Consider the following 25,053-nt stretch of genomic DNA (forward strand, 5'->3'; position numbering starts at 1 on the left):
ACGATAGAGCAGCCTCCATTTCTTGATTGGTCCACTCTGTCTCCTCCATAGTAGGTGCACAATGACCACGTTTGGACTGATTTTGCATCAGTGTGTAATTTGCATTTCATTGTAGATGGTTTGTCTAATATTGGCCCTCCCTGTGGCAGTTTTGTTTATCTTTGTTTAGTTTTTCCCTTTGTTTGGTTGGGGTTTTTTTGTTTGTTTGTTTGTTTTTCTGTTTGAACCTTTTAATCATTATTTGAATGACTTATCAACAACAGTGTTGAGAGGTTCAGGACTTGAGCCACCAACTCGTTTGGTCCCTTGGTTAGGTTAGCGTCTGAAGAAAAGTATAAAAACTCTGCACTCACCCTGTGTTTGGTGTATAACAGCCATAATCACATCAGAATTGGTATGCCTCTTCTCCCTCTCTCCACATGTTTTTCTTCTGTGCGATCTTTCTTCAGAATGGGAGGAGCTCATGTGGCTCAGTTCCAAACTTGATGGCAATACCTGGAGGTTGCTCAACTGCTTCCTAGAATTATATTCTTCATTCATTGTTTTTTTTTTTTTACATTCAGATTGCTGTTCTTTATCTGACTCTCTAGATTTGAGGATAGCTTTTTGTACCTTCTTCTGGGCCAACTGTTGATTTGAATGGATGTACATGCTGATGTTTGATAAAAATGGAACAACAGTGAGTATGAATGTTTCTGTCAGTTACCAAGCATGACAACACTGCTCTGCATGCAGATGGGTTACGTTTTCAGTATGAGTATGAATGAGCTAAATGTCAGCATTAGTCATCCAAGTTTACAGGCCTTAATTAAAATTTAGGTTTGCATTGTGGTTTTCTCCAGAAAACTTTCACTGAAATGATTAAAAATCAAGAGTTTTAAAGGCACCACCACATGTGGCTGCAGTGTATATTATTGAAAACGGACAACAGAAATCAGTGTTAAGTGTTACATGTTGATATTTATGGTACCTGGGGCTGCAGGAGTGGCAGCTTGTAGGAAGAGAAACTTGACAATGATGACGACGTTGATGAAGATATCCATCGTAACCCAGTCAGGCCAGTCATAAGGAATCTGGTTTGGGAATCAGGAAGTGGCATCGCATCTAGTTTCCGAGACGACACATGGGCCTTCGCTATTGTCTGTTGTTTGCCATCGAATTTACATACCAGTACCACTGTCAATGAGTCCACCACACCCTGCTGCTCACTTCACACACACAGCTGCCCATGTGTCATTCACAAAGGCACCATTCAACATCGAAGTTAGAACAATGGACACTGCAGACTGATCAAACTTCCATACAGCTGTTAAGAAGTTCATTTACAGGTTCTGCTATACTAACAACCTGCTATGCTATGCTTACGAACCATGCCTTTTTTTTCCTGTTTATTTGTATAAAAACTCTCAAGTCTCTGACTTCTGCTTTAAATATACAACCGCAGGTGTCTGCATTGGACATTTCTGTTCTCGAGTTAGTTGTCCCTCTATTACCACAGGGCTTTAGGGGACCGGTTTAGCCGGTTATGTGGGATTTCAGCAGAACAGGAATATCAAGGGAGAACTTGCCCAGGCCTCTCTGTTTCTGCTCCTCAAGGGGACGACCGCCCTGACCGGTTTTCTGGGGTGGAGAGAAGAGATAGAGGCAGAGTGTGAAGAGGAGGAGGGTGTATGTGGGGCGTTCTCTTTCAACTCATTCTATTCTCATTCTTTTCTTTATCACACTTGGTCTCCCGCCGCCTGCATTTCACTACGTCCAGCTGTGGAAAAGAAGCGTTGGCGGCTGAGAGAGAGGCAGTCACTGGCTGTTTTGGTAAGTGGGAATTGATTTGGCTCTGAGTTGTTGCCTGAGGACGAGGATAGACTTGCTGACAAGTGAGCGGCTTTGGCAGGGATTGAGCCAACACAGAGAACAGGAAACAATCATGACCTTACTTTGGGGGCAATTACACATTTACTTCACATTGTGTTACACAATGTATTCATTTACAACCCATAAATATAAATAAATACAAAGGCACAGGGTTCTTTCATAAGGACACCTCTAGGGTTTATTTTAGGAGTTCAGAGAAAAGATATGTATTTAGAAGCTTTGTGGTCTTGAATTAAAATGTCTCTGTAATCATTCAGAATTAGTTCAATCTAAGTATATGGTCTTATTACATGCACGGTTAAAGCTAGCTTAGCAAGCAGAAACCCTGCCTGCTCTTATTTGTTTCGAACAGCATCAGCTGACATTGTGCGACAGCAGTGACTGAGGACTGAACCACAAAACTTCCTGTCTCTCTCACACACACACACACAGCTCACCTCTGGTTTTGAACAGAAAATGTCCTGTGCTGATGGGAGGTGTTTTTAATCCCTGTGTTAAAGCTGCAGTAGTGAAATGTGCCTCCAGTGTGCTCTTTATCTCTCTCTTAAGGTGTGTGCCATCTAGAACTACGTGTTTGCACATAACGTGCTAATGCTTCTGTCAACAGTCAGAAACGTGTGATGCAGTTAGCTCGTCAGAGCTAGTAGCCTGGAAATTCAGTGTAATTTCATAAATAATAATTTGTGTGTGTGTGTGTGTGTGTGTGTGTGTGTTTACATGCATGCGTAGGTGTGTGCATGTAGGGGTGTGTGTGTGTGTGTGTGTGTGTGTGTGTATGTGTAAGAGTGAATAATGATCTACCGATAGCAGAGCAGGAACATAAAAGCAGACAGGTCTTTTCTTGCTCTGCTGAGGTGATGTGAACAGCCAGTTGCCTAACATATCCTGACACGTTGAGAGAGCCGAATCCACGCCGATCAAAATGCTAAATCACAGTATTTGTGCTGTTAGCGATCATGTCTATGCATCTGCATAAATATGCAAACTTGTATGATTCATGTTAAATCTTTTCACACTCACTGTGCCAGTAAAATGCAGTGAGGTAAATTGTGGTATGAAAAATGGGTTTGATAATAGGGTTTTTGTTAAGGTCCCAGGTCTAAGGCTAGGGTTTTTGTATTATTAAATGAATAAGCAGAGGGAGAGCCGAATGTCTGCTGGACAACAGAGTCCTTTAAATGCATCCGTTTTAAATCATCAGACAACCGAGGAAAGCAAACCAAATTTTTACAAGGAACTGGAAGAAGATACCAACAGACTCTTCATCAAATCAAGGATAACCAAACTGACGTATTTGTTTTTGTTTTAATGCTTTAAGATCTTAGACTCAAGCTAAAGGTTTGATTTTTGTTTGTTTGTTTTTTAATGTAAATGGATTTTGATCTATGTCACTTGCCATGACTGCTTTCTTTGTTTCTTGGTTGCCAAGACTCAGGAGAACTTCTTTTTGAAAGAAAATGTCATATTTAAATAGCCGATGGAGTTTGAATTGGGGTCATTGCTAATGATGCCCTAGGCCTCAAGGAACTGTGCTATACTGGAAATAAAAAGATTATATGAAAATGTTGGGATATGCAGATTGATGGCAAAAGGAAATTTGTTTTTAAACTTAGTTTGCAGCATGTCAGCTTTGAATTCCATCAAAAATATCAGGAAACTTTTTTGAAAGGACAGAAGAGATAGCCACCTAGACAAGTATGTATAGGTAGCTATCTCTTCTGTCCTTTCAAGTTTAAGTCTGACTTTTGTTTCAGCCAAAAGATGAGCATCTCATTTTGTCAGTTAATAGCTTTCATTCCATTTATGTGGTCAAAGGGGCAAATATTCTATAAAAAGATGTGTACATTTACCTAACCCTAACCCTATGATAGACAGGTTAGTGGTGACCTGAGTAAATTTACTACAAAGTAAATTTACATAGTCAGGCTTTCTTATCTGACTTTCATAACATGACTTGACAAAGCCTAAAACTCTAGTCAGAGGTAACGGGTATTGCAGTCATAGTTGTTGGTTTCACTGTTCAGCTTTTTGCTTCAGGCACTGTCACATCAAAAAGAGCTTCTGCACAACATGATCCCTATAAGTGCTGCCTACGCCAATCAGATGGTAATTAAATGATGATAAAAAGAACAAACATAATAGTTAATTGCAACACTTTGACAAATAAGAAAGTAATGTTGCAGCGATGTGTTTATCTTGGGATTTAGAGCACAGAGCAATAAAAAACTGTAAACTTTTTAACGCTGCATATTTATTTCCAATGTGGTTGTTGTACATTAGACCTCTGCAACTTTAAAATCATTTATATATTTTATGCATCACCAACAGACTGCATACAAACTCCTGTATGCAGCTGTAACATTACAGCTGAGCTTCATTTACCTCATTTTAATCAGGTACGGCTTATCAAGTTGCATTTTTAAAAAGTGCTCCTACAGCAGGGAATCTATAACTAAATCAAACTTCAGACATGCTGCACAAAAAAATAATTAATTAAAACATGGCAGTTCCAGACAATTTTAAACTGAAACTTAGAACATAACCAGCTTTTGACCAGTTCATGCGTTCAGCATTAGAAACCAGGGTGATTTAGCCAGGTAAAAAAGGAACCAGCTTTGATGATACAGAAAACTTGACTTTAACCCAGCAAATCTAAGAAGTTGAGCCCATTTCCACCTACTTGGCTCAGCTCGACTTGGTTTTTAAAGTGGTGGCACCTGGTACAAGGTACTTTTTGAGTACCTATTCAGCTCCAAATAGTCGGAGACCATCCGAAAAAGTCACATCCACAGACTGCATGCCACCAATTGGCAGTGACTTCACTCAGTGAGTCATGAGAGCGATTCCTTCACAAAAATCAAGACCGCCATTTTTAGGCAAGGAAATGACGGAAATAGCCGTACAAAAAGCAACGTTCATACTCTGATTAATGATTAATGCATTAGAGAGCAACTTGGGGTTAGTATCTTCCCCAAGGACACTTGGCATGCAGACTGGGGGAGCCAGGAATTGAACCACTAACATTTCGATCAGTAGATGACCTGCTCCCGATCTACAGCCACCATAGCCACGCACTAAAGCATACACAAACTGCTTTATTATGTTTCATACTCTTAATAGGAGCATCATGTACAAAAATCAATACTACGTTATATTAAAGAAGACTTAAAATAGGTAACTGAGATCACAATCTAATTTAATACATAATCGACATCTGTTTTTGTACTAAAGACATCGATTCTTGCTGGCCATTAAAAAAATGCTCTTCAAACACAGAGGCTATGACCCACCACCCGAAAACTTTTCTTGGTCAGTTTTTTTTTTTCAGAACCTTTTACAATGACCTCCCTATCATGTTTCATAAAAAGCTAAATATCTAGCTAAGCTAACTTTTGTAACCTATCACAAAAATATAACCAGAGATAACCAGTGCTAACATCTAATAATTCACATACTGTTCATAATATAAAGTGAATGTGTAAGGTAAGAAATCTCTGAGTTCATGTGTTGGGGAAATTACTTGGTAGTTTTATAAACTACGAAATTCTTCACACAAAAGTTAATCTACAGCTACTCCAGAGAAGTCTAGTATGCTAATGCTACTAATGCTAAAATTACATTGCACCATGAAAATTTAAATGAAATGAAGCCATGGGGCAGAGTTGTTGAAGCTACTCTTTTCCAATCATGGAATATATTTTTGTGTAGTCTCTCTGTCATTGAGGTCATACTTCTTTAGTTTGGTGCATTTCAGGAACCAGAACTGAACCAAGACGAAATGGTATAATGTCTACAAAACCCTAATGATGAAGAATTAAGTTCCCCAAAAAAGCAATATGTATTAGTATCACTTGTTGTTTACAAAGTATTTACAGTGGTAAAACTGTAAGTTATTGCAAGTACATGAGCACTCAAAAGTTTCAAGGCTGTTTTTCATATACTAGAAACACATACTGCAGAACTAAATCCCATGCCTCGCAGGACCGGTTGAACTAGTTTTAATCAGACCTGAAATAAGTAAGAATTTGCTCCCACATGTGAATAACAACAAAGTGTCCTATGCTCAGTTCTCACATGCACAGAAAGTCCTCCGGCTATAACGCCTGTGCACTTCAACTGACTTGTTTTACTGTTTTAGTAAAGTTTTAGTTAAAAACATTCGATTTAGAATGTGTTATGTTATTCATAAAAAATAGCTAAAATTAACAACTCTAACTAACTAAAATCTTGCATGTTCTGTGCAAAGGTGATTGCTGTAGAAATGGAGTGTTTCAATGACCTCCTCCACAAACTGAAGGAGGTCCACGAGCGAGAACTAGAAGGTAAGTGGAATAAAAAAAAATTAAATGATTGCAATGGGTATCCAAGAGTTCCATAAGATAATTCCAACACATGTGCTCCTTAAAAGGTCTTTTATATTTTTTTCTTCAAGGATGGCAGGTGAAAGTTCAAGAGCTGTCCAACAAGAAAGGCTGGTGAGTCATTGTGATATGGGCAATCACATTTAGACAGTGCTGAAAATATGTATAAAAAGGTTCATCCAGAGTAGGCCTCAAGTCTTTGTTGACTAGACAGGCAGGTAATCAGACAGGTAGGCATGCTGGTCCTATGCCCCCCGCAAACATCACATTTCACAAACTTGGAAGGAAGCTCATGTTGCAACAAGTTATTCTGTGAGATAATGACTCACAAAATATTTGCTTAATTTCTGTGGAAAAGTAAGTAAAGAGAACTTTTTCTTTTAAAAAAAACAAAATATTCGTATATGTATTTGTTTATGCAGTTTATTTGTTTATTTTTGTGATTTTTCAAAAGTATGGCTGATTGTGTGGTGATATATTCAAAAATGTGACTTTTATTCTTTTTTTTCCCCCCTTAAAATGCTCTATCTACTTGTCTTGAGACACTTTAACATATAAATATATAATGTTCATACATACATTTTTGTTAACTGGCAGGTCATTCTCAGGCACACACTGAGTTCTTTATTTTTCAACACCACGTGCAATATATACAAGGTGGGGGGAATAGTTCCAGGGGTCCATGGGTAGACAGGGAAAAAGGTGTTCCACTCGCTTCATTCCTCTCACTCTGCTTTCTGCTCACTCACTGTGCTCCTGAGATCCTCTCCCCTCTGTATTGACACGTTTTGCCAGACTGTCACACTCACGTTCAGGCATCCAGGGAAACAGGGGTTACAGGCCGGTTCCAGGGAATCTGCTCTGGAGCAAGGCGGCCCAAGTGGCTCACCAAGCGCAGCGGCACCGGCAGAGGTTATGCTGCACAGAGGTGACCCTGTGCTCCCCAGGGGGAGGTTGGACCCCCAGGAATGCTTCAAAGGGCGACATCCCCGTGGCAGATGGGAGGCTATTGTGTTCATACAAGAGCCACGGCAGTTGTTCACTCTAGGCGGCTTGGTTTTGAGAAACGACGATAGAGCAGCCTCCATTTCTTGATTGGTCTACTCTGTCTCCTCTGGGGGTGACAACCAGAAGATAGACTGACCTTTGCGCCCAGGGTGGAGCAGAACTCCCTCCATACCCGAGAGTTAAATTGGGGTCCTCGGTCTGAGACGATGTCCTCTGGAATGCCATGGAGCTGAACACGTGTGTGGTGAGCAGCTGAGCCATTTCTATGGCTGTGGAGAGCTTTGGGAGGGCGACAAAGTGGGCAGCTTTGGAAAACCAGTCGATTATTGTCAGAATAGTGGTGTTACCTGCGGAGGGTGGCAGCCCAGTGATGAAATCGAGAGAGATGTGGGACCACGGTCGGCCAGGCTTGGGAAGAGGCTGAAGTAATCCGGACGGAGACTGCTTGGAAGGTTTGTTTGGAGCACAGGTGATGCAGGCGGTCACATATTCCCTGGTGTCCTTTGCCAGTGTGGGCTACCAGAAGTAGCGCTGGACCCCAGGGTGGCAGGTAAAATGTGCTGTGTGGGCCAGACCCAGGGTTGGGGTTAGTTTCTTGTGCCTCCCACATAATTGACTCGATCTCCCAAGTTACTGCTCCAACCGAGCAAGAGGCGGCTTCAGGATCAGGGATCAGATCCTGCGGAGGCATCCAGTTTCACATTCCACGAGCCAGATCTGTAAGTGATAGAAAAATTAAAGCAGGTAAAGAACAGTGCCCACCTGGCCTGTCGAGAGTTAAACCTTTTGGTACTCCATGTTTTTGTGGTTAGTTCAAACGCTAAATGGCTGTGCAGTGCCTTCAAGCCAATGTCTCCATTCCTCCAGGGCGAGCTTAATGGCAAGAAACTCCCCATCTCTGATGTCATAATTGCTTGCTGGGGAGAGATGATGAGCGTAAAAATCCCATGGGTGGAGCTTACCGTTTCTCTATTGTAACAGTCTGATGCATCCACCTAGTTCATGACTTGAGGACTGAGATCTGGCTGTCGTACAATGGGAGCCATGGGAAACCACTCCTTGAGATGGGAGAAGGCTTTTCGAACAGGCTGAACCCACTGAAAGGAAACTTTGGGAGAAGTATACTAGAATCTAGTAGAGCGATTTTGCTAGAGTCCCTTATAAACCAGCGACAAAAATTGGCAAACGAGAAAAAACGCTGGAGCTGTCGGCAGTTAGTGGATTCGGGCCATTCAAGCACAGCTTGTATCTTTACTGCGTCAGGATTCAGGTTCCCCTGCTCAATAATATACCTGTCATGGTCTGGGTGGGTACCTGCAGGTCTCCAACAGCGGCCCCTCCTCCTTTAGGCGGAGTTCGGTTGCTCCTCCCTGGCTGACCACCTGTGAGCAATTATTCCGGCAGTATATCAGACCTGCGCTCTCAACCATTCATCGCCTGAGTATCTGCTATCCCCATAGGTAGCATCTGGAGTGGAGGTCTTGTCTCCCTCACTCCCGCCTTCCTGGACCTGGGCCGCTTGCTGCTGATACGACGTGGCCTGGCGGCCCACCACTCACTTGCCTGCCTCCCCACGCCTCGACCGCTTCGACCACGACCACGCCTTCCGCCCCACCTGTCACCTCCCCCTGAAACCAATGCCCCGGCCCCTACCTAGTCCTGTTTCCACCTCCCCGCTGCCTCTGCTGTTCAGCCGTCTCCTAGAGGTGTCTAGGTCACCCTCCGTTATCTTAGATTATCCTACGCCACCACACTAGTGGCGCGTAGTTTTCTTGCTTGTGTTTGCCTGTGGGCGGAAATAAATCCTTTGTTCCCTTATCGTCTCGCTTCCAGGTTGGTTTCTGCACCTGTGTCCATCTCTGTTCCCTCGTGCCGCTGGGCCTTGACAGTACCCCAGAAAGGCCACCAAGTCCACATGAAATTCACACTTCTCCCCCTTCACATATAGCCTACTTTCCAGTAGGCGTTGGAGGAATTGCCTCACATGGATTTCTTATTTTCTTATATCTACATTAGGTTACTTAATAAAAAGAGTTTGTAAATATAAATTCACATCAACATTAAAAAAAAATTATACAACATTTTTGTAATGTTCAACCTTACATTTCTGAAGCTGTAAATAGTAACATTAAACAAAAGTAAAGACAATGACTCGTTTAATAAAAAGAAACAGAAATCATTAATATTTGTGGATTTTAGCTCACAATTAGCACAGTTGACAAAACTGTGTCTTCCAACAAAGGCTTTCAAATAATGATCATGTTGGATGCAGTGCACATGTGGAATATTTAATAGAATTCAAATATATTTTTTGAGCCAGTCAGTGAAAATACAACACACTATTAATGTTAAATCAGTACTCTATCAACACATGGTGCAACACAAAACAACACTATATCTACGTTATTACATGACGACAAATATTAACAAGGAACAATTATGTTTCTGCAGTTTCTTTGCATTAAAACACACAGGCGTTAAATTTAAAGAAAACAAGAAATGTTTCCATGTGGCTGGTAAGCTGCTGAGGGTTTTAGTTAGCTAAAACATAAGTAGAAAGGTCCACACTGCAAAATGTTATAGATAACAAAAACATAGCACTGGCATCAATGCATTGACTGCTTGGGGGTATAACCCAGCCATAACTAACATATGCAACATTAGAGCACTAATTTTATTGAATTTGATTTTTCATGTGGTGAACCTAAACAATCCTGCTAACTTGGTAAACATCTCCTGATCTTTCACTAATATGACCGGTATTGAAATAGTTTATTACTTTGCTCCATTCTGCTCCTTATTCTCATTTGAAGTTAAGCCATCATAGTTTACCTCTATTTCTTCTTCCAATGTTCTTTCAATGCATACTGATGTTTAAGTCATTGAAAATCATAACATGACTGTCAAGTTTTGTAGATCGGACTCACGCGCAGACCACTCGTGTCTTCAAAAGGTGCATTTATTTACAGTGTTCCTCTACAGTGGAATTCATATATACATATAGTGATGTCAAGGGGAAAAGGGGCCGGGGTTCCAGGGTCCAGGAGTGAAAGAGGCAGGAGTCCAGGAAGGGAAGGTTTTCATTCAGCCCTCGCACATCTCCTCTCCTTTCCTTTATCTCTCTTGCTTCCGTTCAGTCGCCATGCACAGGGAAAGAACAGGTCCAGAGGCGATCTATACACAGGCAGAAAAAAAACATTAGTTTCCTGGTTCAGACAGGCTCACAAACTGACTTTACAAAATACAGGACGACTGACGCTGATGGCTCAACGATCCAGCGACGAGTAGAGCAGACTCGCCCTCTTAAGAAGGGTTCCAATCTCTTATGATCAGCAACAGATGTGCTGATCACCTCCAGGTGTGTAGGCCAGGGGCAGGAGCCCATACTGAGCTCCGCCCCGGCAGGAGAAAGAGAGAATGGAAGAGGGCGAGAGAGAAAGGGAAACAAAAACAAAGCACCTGACAGCTGTCAGCTGTCGAGGAGCGGAGACCATGACAATGACACTGTATAAGATGGATTTCCTTCAGTATTCTAGATAGGTGCAGCAATCATTATATTTCAGGATGTGCAAAATAATTTATGTCACTATGTATGTGACTGTACTTTATGTACTTTTCTGTGAAGTATTTTTGTTATTTTCTTGCACAAATTAATAAATACATTGCTAAATATGCAGCATCACAAAAAGAAATTCAGAATTATGAAAAACTCAAGGCCCTGCCTAACACTTTCCACTTTATTTGTTTATTTATTTATGTACTTTTTTCGCCTGTCTCGTTTGGTTCTTTTGCCATCAGAATTATTGTCTAAAGGCAAAGAAAGATGCCAAACGGATTTACTTTACCAAATGGACCATCCCAGCCTTGCTGTATTGGTCTATTTGATTCACCTTTGCTTTTATTGTTTGTTTTTTTTGTTTGTTTTTTTCACTTGCTGCACACGGGACAGACATGACTGGGGGAAAGAAAAGGGAGAAAGAGGGAAAGAAAAACAGCGGGGAAGAGAAATGGTGATAAAGGGCAAAAAACAAAAACCAACAAAATAAACAGACAAAAAATACATTTATCAATCACCTGGATCACCTGTTGAGAAAGAAAAAAGAGAAAACAAGCAAAAAAAAACAGAGCAATATAATAAACAACATCATCGCGATGATCTGTGTGAATATAACAGTAAATACTAAATATTGAATATTATTGTGCAGCATGCAGGATTGACAGCGCACAGTGTGCTTTGAGGTAGGAGCCAAAAAGGGTGTAGTTTGTGTCTGTGAGCACCCGCGTGTACACCTGTGAGCATGAGTACGCTTGTATTTGAAAGGTTCCTTCATGTAATGAAACAGCAAATTGTATTGATATGACTGCAGTATTTAAAAAGACAGCTGCTTAGTTTTAATGTGAGCATCATTATTGATCAATTAGCCCAGTGGTCTTCCCCACATTCTCCAACCACACACACCCATATATAAACTGCAATAAATTACAGATAGCAATAAAATAAACTATTAAGTCTTTTACGCTATGTCCACACCTACACGGGTATTTTTGAAAACGCACATAACACACATAACCAGCGTTGCGAATCACCGAAAACTGATATATTTTTTTCAAACTCCTGCCAGGTTGGAGATTTTCAAAAATTTCTTTTTTGCGTTTACGTGTGGACAATGAATGCGGAGTTCATCATGCAATGTCAAAGGTGTGTGCTTTTTTCACATCAGCTGTGCTCCACATTATTGTTTACATGAGATGAATTTCTAGAACGGCGGATATACAAAATACTGTTACTGTTAATTCTACTCTCTGCAGTTTTTACACGCTTACATATACACACTCAATTACTGTCCCTCCATTTAGAAAGACAGAGGCGTCATGGTGTAATTAGTTTATGTGTAGCTGTTTTTTTCCTGTGTAATAATATTCAAGATTGCCATCAATACTTTTTCCTCAAAGAAGCCCCTCTGTGAAAAACTGGGTTCAGAAACATAAACAACTGTGGGATACTGTTTGTCTGTGATTTGGAGAGCCCAGCGTGTGCTCCTGACGCAGGGAAACCAATTCTGCCGGGGATCACTACCTTGGCACTTGTGCAGATGAAGCCAAAGGCAAGATATGCTTCATCATATTTTGTAGTCTTTGGCTTGGAAGGAAGTTGGTTTGGAAACATATTTGCAAACCCCCCCCCCCCCAGGCAATGGCTCTGGCCACAAAGGGACCTGCCCCCCACTTTGGGGACCTCCAAATTAGCCAATCTAATGGCAATTTTGGTCTGCATCATTTATAAAAAACAGCAGTTTCAAAAAAAAAAACATAACCATGTGGTGGCACTTACACTAGATGATAAAGGATCCAATTTCTGTATCACAATCTCTTTCTTATTTGGTAGTATCCTGAACCAGTCGCTCTGCAATGTTTCCCCATGGCACATCCATGTTTCTGCCTATAGTACTACTCGCCCTTGAATGTCAAATATTTAGAATGAAGATACAGACCTCTCTTATGAACTACCTACACTGCTTCAGTGACTGGAACACAAGTAAAGAGAGATGTAACATAATGAAAGACCATTGTTTCATCCACCTCCATAATAACCTATATGATGCATATACAACTTACATTTATAACATAACTACCTTTCACTTGGAAAGAGGAACATTATGTAGGCTGGTACGGAAATACAAGCTTACGATAATATTTAAACTATGAGGAAATACAATCTTTCTGAAACACATTTTTTTAGTATTGAAGCCTAACCACCTTGTGTTCTTTTGCGTCAATAGTGACACAAAAAGAATGGAAGAACTTTTTACCAGAAACCAACAGATGAAAGAACAACACAGATTACTCACCGAAAACATTAAGGTTCTGGAAAACAGGTATCAATGTTACATTGCATTTTTCTTTTCTTGTATAAAACACTAGAAATAAAGTGGTTTGCTCACTAACAAAAAGTGATCTAATGTTTATGGTAATTTCTTTTTATTGGAAAGAGATCACATATAACATAAAATTAGCATCAAAATTCAACAGGTACTTATTAATTACCTGTAACTGTAAGTTATATAAAATTGTTCTCTCTAGTTTTTGTGTAAATTGATTAATATAGAAAGGCAACATGCTGGATTTAGACTCATGACCATTTTGCTATGAAGCTGCAGTCCTAACCAGCACTCCACAGGGGTGCCTTCTGCTGGCTTACTTCCATAATCCAAAGACATGCTTGAGGTTAGGTTAACTGGCAATTCAAAAACCAACTAACCCAACTAATGACTAATTACAGCTGTTTTTAGTTTTGTCAAAGAAAAAAAACTCATTTCAATTGTTGCATAATGTGAGCTACTGTCACATCAGCCTAGTTATTAGGTGTGCTACTAAGTGACTTCTTCCTGCCTGCGCAGGCTTAGGGCTGGGCTGTGTGACAGATGTACGGTCACTCAAGAGGTAGCCAAGAGAAGACAACAGGAATTTGAAGCCTCCCAGATTCAGAGTCTCCAGCACATCTCTCTACTTGGTATTCTGTTCTTACTCAATAATCCATCTATCCATCTTGCATCTCTACGAAACTCCTTTACAGTGAATTTCCTGTCTGTTCTTTAACCTTTGACACCATTAATGTTTCCCCAGTTTATTTTCTACTAAAAATGCTGTTTAAGGACAATTCTATTGATGTGTACTCTGATCATGTCGTTTGCTTGTGTTGCAGCTGGAGAGATGAACAACCTGAAAAAAGAGAACAAGAAACTTAAAGATGAAAACAGAAACTTAAAAGCAGCACTTGAGTGAGTAGATGCTATTTAACGATATGGTTGTTCTAATCTTTAATTTAAAACTAATGCTGATACATCTTATATTAGTATTTTCTGTTTATGAGGAACATTGTTTTAGGCATATTTGTATTTTTTGATGCACGACAAAATTTAAAACCGTCGTCATTCTGTGCCTGTGTGTGTGTTTGTGTAGCAAAGGTCACAGTGACAACTCTTCTAATAGTAGCACCACCACAGAGGTCAAGCCCAACTCTTCCCCTGCCCTTTCACCCGCATCTGGAATCCTGTCCAATACAACAACCAGCAGGCCAAGCAACAAGCCAGCAGATGGCAACATTTCAGTAAAGCCTGATGTCGAACTGAAAACTGAAGGTAAAAATGAACAATAGTGGTGATTATATTCTGTCATCTTACTTAATAAATACATGCAGTTTCTGGCTTTGATCAAACAGAAACTGAAGGCAGACAGTTAAGAGGAATCAACCGAAGCCAGTTTGTAAGTTTGTTTTTTCATATTTTTATCATACATTTGTTTTGAATAATAATCAATTTCAGTATTCAATTAATTGCTAGTTGCACTATTCTATTAAGCAAAACGATTCAGATCACAACTTGTAGCACCAAGTGTAAATAATCCAAATTTGCAGATAGGTATGAAAGAATAAGATATAAGATCTAAAATAATATTAAAGTGAAGAGAACAAATGGGAAACAATTACCACCAGAAAAATATGTATGCTTATTTTCCATCATCTTAAGGGACAGTGATGCCATTTGAATTACATGAGAGAAGCATGTGGCACAACCTAAAACTTGTTGTGTTTTTCTACGGAATTTAATGATATTTGAGCTCAAAAGAAGCAAAATGTATTTCTGCTAAAATCAAGACACACATGTTTAAGTTGTTTTTTGTACGATTACACTGTTAGTGACAACAACTTACCCAGTAACCAGTGATGGAACATTAGCTCTAAGATGTCTTAAAAAGCTTTCAAGTGTTATTATTGTATCTATGATTCTATGCATACATGATAGATAAATAAGAGATGTAGAACTGCCAAACATCCCTCATCTTACCATTGACCAACCATGAATGGGTTATAATCAGAATCAGAATCAGAATACTTTATTGATCCCTAGGGGAAATTCTTTTTCGTTACAGTGCTCCATTATAAACAGCCATTAACAAAGACAGACAATACACTAACTAAGAATAGCACAATATATACAGGCATATATATACATAAAGGTCACTTATTAATAAATAGCTGAAAAAGGAAGAACATGTGCAAAAAGGGTGTAGCTGTTGCCATAAACAGTGTGTTAAGTGGATATGTTGTACAGGGAGATGGCCACAGGCAGGAATGATTTCCTGTGTCGTTCAGTGGTGCTTTTCAGTCTCTCACTGAACATATAAAACCCTACAAGAAGATGTATTGTTCACCTTAATTATTTTTTCATTAAGATGAATGCTTAAATTTATCATTATTTATATTTATATTGGTAATTAGTTTTTTTCCTCTGCACCAGTTAACATCAACATTTTTCTCAAGCCTTTTATATTACAAATTAAAACCCCTACAATACTAAAGAGCACTTGGCAGTAGTGGGGAGGAAGAACCCCCTTTTAATGAAAAGAGACATTCAGCAGACACTTGGTCAGCCATCTGCTCTGACTGAGTGAGGGGAAAGATCAGCTATGTTTCTTTTTATCCGTCAGTATTAGTCTGTTTTCAGTGGATTTTCCAAATCATTTGAGCTACAGATGTTGATAGAGCCACATGTCAAAAAATGTGTTGCTTTCATATCACCATCATTATACTGTATGAAGGAACTTGTAAGACTGTGTTGTACCTAACCCCTCTATGTGGAGTTTTTCTTAAGCTTAGCTAACATTTTAGTTACAGGTTCCAAAGGACATTTTGGCAATAGGCTGGTTATTATGATAATATAAGGTTGTACTTGGTGACGCAGCTCAGTAATGAAAAAGCAAATACAGAAAAGTCCATTAGTCCATTTTCACACTAACAATGACACTTTAAATAAGAAGCTGCCTATACACATGTACACTGCTTCTTTACAACACTCCGTCATTGAGTCTCATATCATAGATTTATGATTGTTCCCTTTCTTTCTGGAAGTTCCCATTGCCTTTTACCTGCAACTTGTACAAGCTTAGCACATGAAATACTATGAATCAGACTGATTACATTATATTTTCTGGTCTCCTCTGTAAAGCATTATTCTCAAAATCGAGCCAAAATGTTGCTTTAGGTAGTGCACACAGTAAGCTAAAGACTGAAAATAGTGAAATCCTAGCTCTCCTCAACCTTAAATATTAACATATTTTGTCTTATTCTATTTATACTGTGATGGGTACAAAGACAGCTACCTAGGTAGCTTAGTTTATTTTCTTTCTTTTTTTTACTTTATGCTAAGCTAACTAGCTACAGATTTTGCATTTACAAATTAGATAAACCAAAAATGTTTGAGGATAATTCAAATTGTTCTCTGAACTGACAAAACATTGGTTAATGTAATATGGTGACTTCTTTTGCTGCATGCCCTTCTCTGCTCAAACAGGATGCTCTTCCATTGTCAGCCCTCACATTGCCGTCATGGAAGAAAGAACACTTTGTGACTCGTGCTGGAGAGAAGAGGTAAGACATAGGAAATCACGAAATGGGCTAATCTGCCACTGTATGAGGATATGTACTGTGAGTAACAGCAGATTCATCAAATTAGTGATTATGTGCTCCAAAGTCAATACTTTTTTCTACATATAGAGTCTGAATATTACACTTTCCCACATTTCTGCACCAGTATTGATCCATAAAGGTTAAGGAGAACACAAAACTTACAGTTTGCATGCTTTACTTGCCAAAAATGAACAACTACATCACCTTTCAGACATTCCCTCATTCACTCCACTACAATTTTGTTCTTGTATTGAGTCATTATGCCAACATCTGTATGGGGTAATTTAAGCTCAATTTATTTTCCTTTCTTATTTTAATAACAAGAGTCTTGCTGCTGTTTTATAAGGTTTATTCTACTTTGCAATAGAACCTCCCCCCTCCCAACCTCCCACCACTGCCTTATCTGACACTTTCAACCAATCCAACAAATAATCTTTCCACTTCTGCTTAAGATTCGGGACTTTAGTTGTCCAAGATTTGGGCCTCTTTAGTTTTCCTGGCCTGAGCAAACATCTTCCCTCAGATAACACATTTGGGCTTGGGACAGTATACTTGTGCTCCCAGTCGGGGCTATTGATGTGTCACACAAACCTAATTCTTACCATCTGAGAACTGTGAAAATGAAGTTGGGTTTCATTTTACAGGAGCTCCTTAACACATTAGTTATTTTATTCATGATGTGCACCTGTTGCAACATGTTACGGCCTCATAGCCTCATACACCAAACCATTTAGGAACCACTGTCCTCATCCAACCATCCATCCATCCATTCATCCATTTTTACAGTAATTATAGCTATAACAAGGCAAGAGGCAGCTTCTGCTCTAATCATTACTGAAGAAAAATAAGTACTGCATCACATTACCAATTAAACCTTAACTGCCAAAAGATTTTCCTACAGACTTGACTTTCTTTCTCATACCTTAGAATTCAAAATGTTGAAGGACTCGACCAGTGTTCCTCCATGCCTACTAATTCTCTGCTTAGGAGATCTTCTGTCCCAGCTGCTGGAGATGTGCGACCCGGCAGACATGTTGTCCATGCTCCTGTCGCCCGACATCCTCAAGCAATCAACAGCAACTCTGCTTCTCTTCGCTGGTCTCTATCTGAATCATCTGATTGGATTACTGCCGGCACCAATCCAGTAGTGCAAACTTCACCCAATCCACACTCACAACATTTTCACAGCTTGAACCCAATGAGGCAACAGGCCAGCCCCAGAAGGCAGGTTTTTAGTCCTCCGTTTCCTAAGCAGAGCAGCGTTCAGCCCCCTGCCAGAGAGCCAACTGTGGTTTTCCGATTGACAAATCTGCCAGAATATGTGGAGATTCAAACAAAGCCCACAGAGAAAACAGAGAAAAAGGAAAACCTGCTACCCAAGGTTGAGAGGGTGTCTGAAGAAGGGTTAAAAGAGTTAAATGATGGGCCTTTGGACTTATCTGATCGGGGGAAGTCCATATCCAGTCAAGTGCCAAAAAGTGATTCATCCTCAGCCTTACAAGATGGAACAAGAGTTCAAAAGAGCCCTGAATTGGAGGTAAACACAAATTCTTCTGCAGACATAGCAGAATCATCATCTTCATCTATTGTCATTCCTTCATCATCGTGTGCAACGACAGAAGAGCAAGCACCTGACAAGGATCCTAACCACAAGGTAATTTAAGGTCTTCTACTTCTTACAATAAAATTAGAAGAGGCTGAAGTAAAGAGGGGGCAAATTAAATTCATGGTGTGGGGATGTTCTACCTGCAGGTAGTCAGAGAGCAGGATCAGAAAGAGGAGGTGAATGGAAAGACAGATGAAAGCAAGGGGAAGAAGGTGCCTATCCTCACTCTATCATTACGGCCAGGTAAAGTAGGATGTCTCTGTGATTTTTCCTGAAATTCAGTCAAATATTGCTTTTAAACCAAGGTTACTAAAAATTGACAATGCACAAGTGAATAGTTTTTATTATGTTTTTGTAGCAGTAGTGGTGTTGGAGACTCTGAACCCAGCTCTACAAAAGCAAGATTCCTTATCATCAAATGGCAAGGTAATTCGCCCAAACAAAACAGAGAACGTGAAGGTTTTGTTAGCACATTAACTCATTTTGTATTACAATTTTTATTGAAAAAATACAACAACAACCAAAAACAGCTGACTTTAGTTTATATACACTTCTTTCTTTTGTGAACAATTGTGCATCCTTTTCTTTTTAACAGACATCTTCGGCGACAGATGAGCCAGAAACCAGCTCTGATGAGCAGGACGAGGAAGCCAACCGGTCAGGACACAAAAGCAATCAGGGCTCCAAAAGGAAAAGGGCATCTGTGGAGACAGATGCAGACAGAGATTCCAACACAGACAGCAGTAATCACCTGTTTATTTTCAGATATTTTTTCCTTTCTTCAGTTTTGTTATCTCTGTCTTGAGTGTGGGCTTTAAGCAGATTTCTTTTTTTCTTTTTTTTACCTCATGAGGTCTACATACATTTTGACTTCTGTGCCCCTCGCCCCAATTCTAACCCTACATTTCAGAGAAAAAGTACTTTTGATAATGAAAAGACATTTGATAATTAGGAAAAAATGGGAGAGTAACGTCAAAAAGAACTAAAATGATAGGTTTAAGTTTAGGTCATCATCAATGTAGTTCTTTCGGCCTTTTTTACACCATATCTTTGGCTTGGCAATTTATATTAAATAAATTGACAGAATTATTTTTTTTATTATTGTTGCTGTTGTTTGTCATTGTTTACATTTTGCATTTCTAAATATTTTTAGAGTTTTATGTCTGTCAGCCTGTGCATAAGTTTTGTATGTGCTGCCTTACACCATACAGACGTACATACATTTTGCATGTTCTCTCAGTACCTGTGTGGGTTGTTTTCCATAGTCCACATCTTTGAACTATGGGAGGAAGTTTTAATTGATACATCAATTAAAAGTTTAATTAGTTATTCTAAATTGGCCATGGATGGATGCATGGATGGAAAACCTTCTCAACAACTGTCACCTTTATGTCTTAATTTTATCTATTTACAAACACACACAGCAACAAATGACCAAACAACAACAAAAAGACAATGTGGATAGTAAATTGTATCACCTTCAGTATAAGGCTCCATACTAATCACTACGCCATACTTTTCTCTTTTTTTCAAAGGTTTCTTAGAAATAGCTCTCCAGAGATCTAACAGGGATGTTTCACTAGAGTACACTTTGGTCAGAGTAGGGCGAACAGATCGCCTGCTGTCTAAGGGATTGCAGAGCATTTATGTCTCTTTTTTTCTGGTATTTTAGCTCTGTAGTTCTGAAAAGTCAATACTGAATTGACAGTTCAGTTTTCTAAAATCTAAATCAAATCTGACGCAGTGTCTGTGAAAAAAGTAGGGAAGGCTGTTTCCCTAGATGCACCATTTAAGTGAGTTAAACTATACGCACTTGGATTCAAGCGCAAGTTAACCAGTTACAGAGTGTGCCGATGCGTCATCATACCTGAAAAATCAGGAATAAAGCCAAACCACAAATGTTATGCAGGTTTTGATGAGATGTGATGAAAACTGTCACAAAGAAAAAGAGACACTACTACGGCATAGAGTGGAAAACTTTATACTTTGGTCAGCTTGGTACAAAGCGATGGTCCAAGAGTTGGTCTTTATAATTGTGCAGACATACTCAGGCAAATATGGTAGTAGTGGCTGAAATAAGTGTTTACTGCACTATGCAGCCTGTTTGATCATAAAGATCAACAGACTGTGGTAGTAAGCTACCATTTTATCACTTTCCAGAGAGTACAATTTCTGCTTTAGTCGTTACCTGGCATAGCCCCAACCCCAGCTCTTAAGCTTAACCCTATGTTTCAAACAAAAAATGTACTTTTTTTGTAAAAAACGTAGAAAAAGTACTTTTCTGAAAAAAATGTTGATAGTTTTTAATCCATGTGTCACGGTACTAGGTCGTGTGACCCAGTGTTTGAGTTTTATGTATTTTTGTATTCATTTTCAATCTAGTTAATTTCTAGGTTGCTGTTCAGACCTTATTTCTTAGTTATTTCTGTCATCTCCCCTTGTACCCAGTCTTCCTGGTTCCTGCGTCTATGTTTCATGTCTATGTGGTTATGTTAAGTTCATGTCATGTTTTATCTCCATGTCTATGTCTCAGTGTTTCCTGTTTTATTTTGTAAGAGTCTGGTGTTCTTTGTTCATTGTAGTTAGTGTTACTCTCCCCTGTATTGTCATTATGTTTCATTTGAGTCAGCTGTGCTCTCATGTGTCTCCACTTCCCCTGATCGCCTCATGTGTGTATTTAAGTCCTCTGTTTTCTGAATGTCGTGGTCAGGTTGTCTGTTAGCTCCACCATTGGCTTAGTCATTGTCATAGAACTTAATAGTATTTGTTTCTTAGTGTTTTTTTTAGTTTGTTTAGGGTTCCATGTTTAACTCCTGCTATCATCCAAATAAAGGATCGCTTTCTGTTTAAACCTGCAACTCCTCGTCCACATCTGCTTTTGGGTCCTGTTTCAAAAAACACACCGGCGCACCCCGCTGTGACACCATGTCAGTTAGAATGATTACTTTCTTTGTCTTTCGCCCTGTTGGAGTATGGCATAAATACAACCAGTTGTTTCACATTCATGTCTCAATTGCACTTGTGTCTGACAAGCAGATTTTTTCCAACATATCCAGATTGTTTTTTTGATGATTTAGGATCCGACCTCTCTTTAAGTTAAAAACCTATTACCTTCTCATGAACTACTACTTTCTGTTGAGTTCTAATTCTGTTATTTGTCATTCACACAAAAAAAGCACTCTGAAATGCTTTCTGTTTTTGTTCCCCCCAGACAACCATCGGGAGAGGAAGCTCAAAATCACAATGAGATCAGAGGAAAAGCCCTAGATAAAGAGGATGTCACACTGACTTGGTAATTTTGCAAGAACTCTTCATTAACCATTTCAGAGTAAAAAGTACAACAAGCCAGTACAGGTATAATTTACAGAGGGGAGAAACAGAGTGCAGCCATCATCAGCCAATCTGATTCTGAGTCTAGCCGGATAGTTTTTGATTTAGTTCTGGTTCTCCACATATTGCTAAGGGAAATATCTGACTCTTTAGCTGCTAAACTCTCTGTTACTTTCACAGACAGCTTTCTGCGTGGTAGGAAGTACATTGTGGGTATAGATCTTCATTTCCTTAGAACAGCTCTCTGCTGTGGCTAAATATTAAACTGATAAGAATGGCAAATCAAAACTGTATTTTCAGTGCAGTTGTGAGCCGTAAAATGAATATTTTACTTGCTAAATTCTAACAAAAACTCCAGATTGCTACAGTAACAGAATCTACACCATCGGGTTATTATTATCTGCAGTAAGCAACTGTTTTCATCCAAGTAGTCATGTGATCCAGTCGTCAAAGACTATTTGGTAATGGGCTTCTGCTGATTAAACTGAATTTTTCTGCCAAAATTCTTTTGTTTTGTTTTGTTTTTATCAGCTGTAAATTAAAGTTTTTGTCCACTTGGGGGCAGCAACTGCCCCTAAGGAACATAGGCATTGTGAACATCCAGCAGACACAGTAAAACTTCTGTCAAAGGGAATTCATTCCATTAGTTTCCAGAGAGTGGGGTTTAACTAAGCATGACACAAAAGCCCTGACTGACAGTGAGGATGCAGCAGTATGCCAACTTCCATAGGACACTGGCTAATGTTAAGATTGGGTCAAGCAAGCTGAAGTGGCACCTGGTACCAAACATCCTTTCTGACAGAAGGTGTGCTTTTCAAAAGAGCTACACACTGTAGCAGTCTTTTGTATTTGCAACTTTCTCACCCAAACTCCACCATTTTCTGCCGCGTTATATTTTTAACATCCCTGTGGTCATAACTAGTTCAGGTTTTTCAGGCCATGTTTCCTTCTTAGAGCAGTGGGCTGTAAAGCTCTACAACTTCCCTTTTCACCAGCTGTTATATATGAAGTTTAATGTTTAGCAGAGTATTATATAAGTGGCTGTTGGTTTTGGTTAGTAAACCACAAAGGTTTCATTTTCACCAGGGTATTAAGTCTAAAATGATGAAAAAGATTTGTGCACAAAGAATAAATACAAATAGTACAAACATGTGACATTCTTTATCAGAATAAGTCTTTTCCACATGTCACCATGGAGCTAAAATCTTCATATTTGCTGTGGTCTGAGTGGAAATTTTAATGTAAGCACAGGGTATATCGCAGCTATTAGCAACTGGGTGGAAAACTGTCCAGCCTGACAGTCAGGCTTAGAAAGTCAACCATTTTCTAACATTTTCTAACATCTACCAACCCATTTTCACAGTGCCAAACACCCTCGTGTATGACCAGCTGAAGAGACTAAAATCTGCAGAATTCTCTTTTGTTCCTCATCTTCGAGCAAAACAAAACACGGTCTGCGCTGCTAATGCTTAAAGAACTTCAGTCTAAATGTCCTGGCATGCCCGTCACTGCTTGGCTAAAAAAACAAAAAAAAAAACACGTAAATCCTCTTATGTGGCTAACTTAGAAGAATATAAGAAAGAAAGTCCGAAGAGTAAAAGAAGTTCCTCTTCCTCTTTTCTCATTTTCAGACAGCACATATTTTGCAAGTATGAACTTTCCACTAACAGCTGTGACAACAACCTTTGCTTAGCTGGGTGATAGATGGGAAGTGTTAAAAGCAGAGAGACAGCTAAAGAAACTCTTGTGATAAAGCACTGTGAAGCTACTGAGTCCATTTTGTATTGATATAAAAATGGATGGACTGGCAGAGTCAACTAATCTCAAATCTACTTATTTTTCCTTCATTTCATTTTTTAGATGTCCCTGTGTATGAACCCAGATTTGCAGTCCTAATGCTGTCATATTGATTTCTCCTGTTTCTGTTATGTGTGTCTGATGCCATTATAGTCCATTAAGTATGGTATTTTATCAATGGTCAGTGGTCTTTCCCTGCCATTTGCATCTCTTGGTTAAAAAAAATGTGATTGACTATCCTACTGTAAGTGTACTGCTATGTTCTGACTTTTAAACTGTCAAGCTAGACGATGTGCTGTTGAGAGTATTTTTTTTACAATACTACACTGTTAGAAACCTTTTAATGAATGTACTGTTACTGATGTTGAAATAAATTTCCATTCTTAAATGTTGGTCCGGTTTGATTAATTATATTTTAGCACCATAATAAATTTAGTAATCACCACAGGACAAATAACAGGAAATAGAATATGTAATAGAAGTCAAATAGAGCATTACATCTAATGTTTGGTTTTCTTAGGGACGTTATGCAAAAGGGCTGTGCTCCATTGATCGACCTCATTGATGAACCTTAACTTACTGTCAGATAGTAGTTATGGTATCATGTAAACCCATCTAAACAAGAAAGAAGTGCAATACAGCTGATCATTTCAAGACTGCTCAAGAAATTTTAGATTTGTTCTAGCTGCTCAGGCGAAACTGGTTTAATGGTCACATTTCCCCAACAGGAAGTGATGGATGGAAATTTACACTATTTCAGTGTGAGATTATGCTTCCCTTTTCTTTTTGGCAGTAACCCTCATTTTAATGTGAACTGAGACGTTGTATTTTAAGACCAGAAACAAACATTAAATGCTGAAGTTTTAGTTTCGCTGCTCAGGCTAATTCTGGTTTCAACACAGAGACATCATTTGGACAAGAGAGCCCAGGAGCTAACTACTAATTTAAAAAAAACAAGTTCCAAATAAAAATAAAGCTCCAATTAAAGAATAACTATTTAGCATAGGAAAGTCCTACATTAAAAATAGATACTTAGTGTAAAGAACCTGAGACCCACATCAAGGGGCTGTACTCCCGATTAAACGAATTCAAGATGCCCAGAATATGTTTTGATTTTCTGGCTTCACTAATCTTAACCTTGACTAATGAATAATGTATAACACATTACACATTAACACACACTTTTGGAAGCACAACCCCAACACTATCTGACAGAGTCACAACAGATTAGTCGTTCCTTAGCCTGTGAGCTTCCTAGTTCAGAGCCCTGACTGCACTCCGTGAGCTGAGCTTGGGTCCTCTACCAGAGGCCTGGGAGCTTGAGGGTCCTGCGCAGCATCTTTGCTGTTCCTAGGACTGCGCTCTTCTGGACAGAGATCTCCAATGTTGTTCCTGAGATCTGCTGGAGCCACTCGCCTAGCTTGGGAGTCACTGCACCATTATCACTGGGGCCACTGTTACCTTCACCCTCGACATCTTCTCTTCTCTGAGCCCTTGGAACTTCTGCAGCTTCTTCTGTTTCTTCTTCCTGATGTTGCTGTCATTCTGCAACACTACATCTATCACAACGGCTGTCTTCTTCTGCTTGTCTACAACTACCATGTCCGTTTGGT

The 25,053-nt window shown here is 39.4% G+C and overlaps 1 protein-coding gene across 5 annotated transcripts; it reads left to right on the forward strand.

The window, feature by feature from the left end:
* Window positions 1–1,708: 1,708 nt before the first annotated feature.
* On the forward strand, window positions 1,709–23,822 carry rbbp8nl (RBBP8 N-terminal like). 5 transcript variants are annotated; one of them, XM_085260175.1, is made up of 15 exons: window positions 1,709–1,812; window positions 6,119–6,194; window positions 6,305–6,347; window positions 13,022–13,117; window positions 13,640–13,752; window positions 13,945–14,020; window positions 14,202–14,380; window positions 14,461–14,504; window positions 16,592–16,668; window positions 17,635–18,361; window positions 18,460–18,556; window positions 18,672–18,739; window positions 18,909–19,056; window positions 21,525–21,605; window positions 23,504–23,822. In XM_085260175.1, the coding sequence occupies exons 2-14, from the start codon at window positions 6,134–6,136 to the stop codon at window positions 21,578–21,580; spliced, it is 1,785 nt and encodes a 594-aa protein (XP_085116301.1). In that variant the 5' UTR covers window positions 1,709–1,812; window positions 6,119–6,133; the 3' UTR covers window positions 21,581–21,605; window positions 23,504–23,822. The 5 variants fall into 5 exon arrangements, with proteins under 5 accessions (XP_085116301.1, XP_085116300.1, XP_085116299.1 ...); XM_085260174.1 differs by lacking the exon at window positions 23,504–23,822 and adding an exon at window positions 23,007–23,346; XM_085260173.1 differs by lacking the exon at window positions 23,504–23,822 and having other exon boundaries at window positions 21,525–23,346.
* The last annotated feature ends 1,231 nt before the right edge of the window (window positions 23,823–25,053 follow it).

The sequence above is a fragment of the Mchenga conophoros genome, linkage group LG20, assembly GCF_057382185.1.
Source record: "Mchenga conophoros isolate Kocher_MC1m ecotype Shallow Benthic linkage group LG20, M_conophoros_male_GT1.1, whole genome shotgun sequence".
Taxonomy (NCBI): Eukaryota; Metazoa; Chordata; class Actinopteri; order Cichliformes; family Cichlidae; genus Mchenga; species Mchenga conophoros.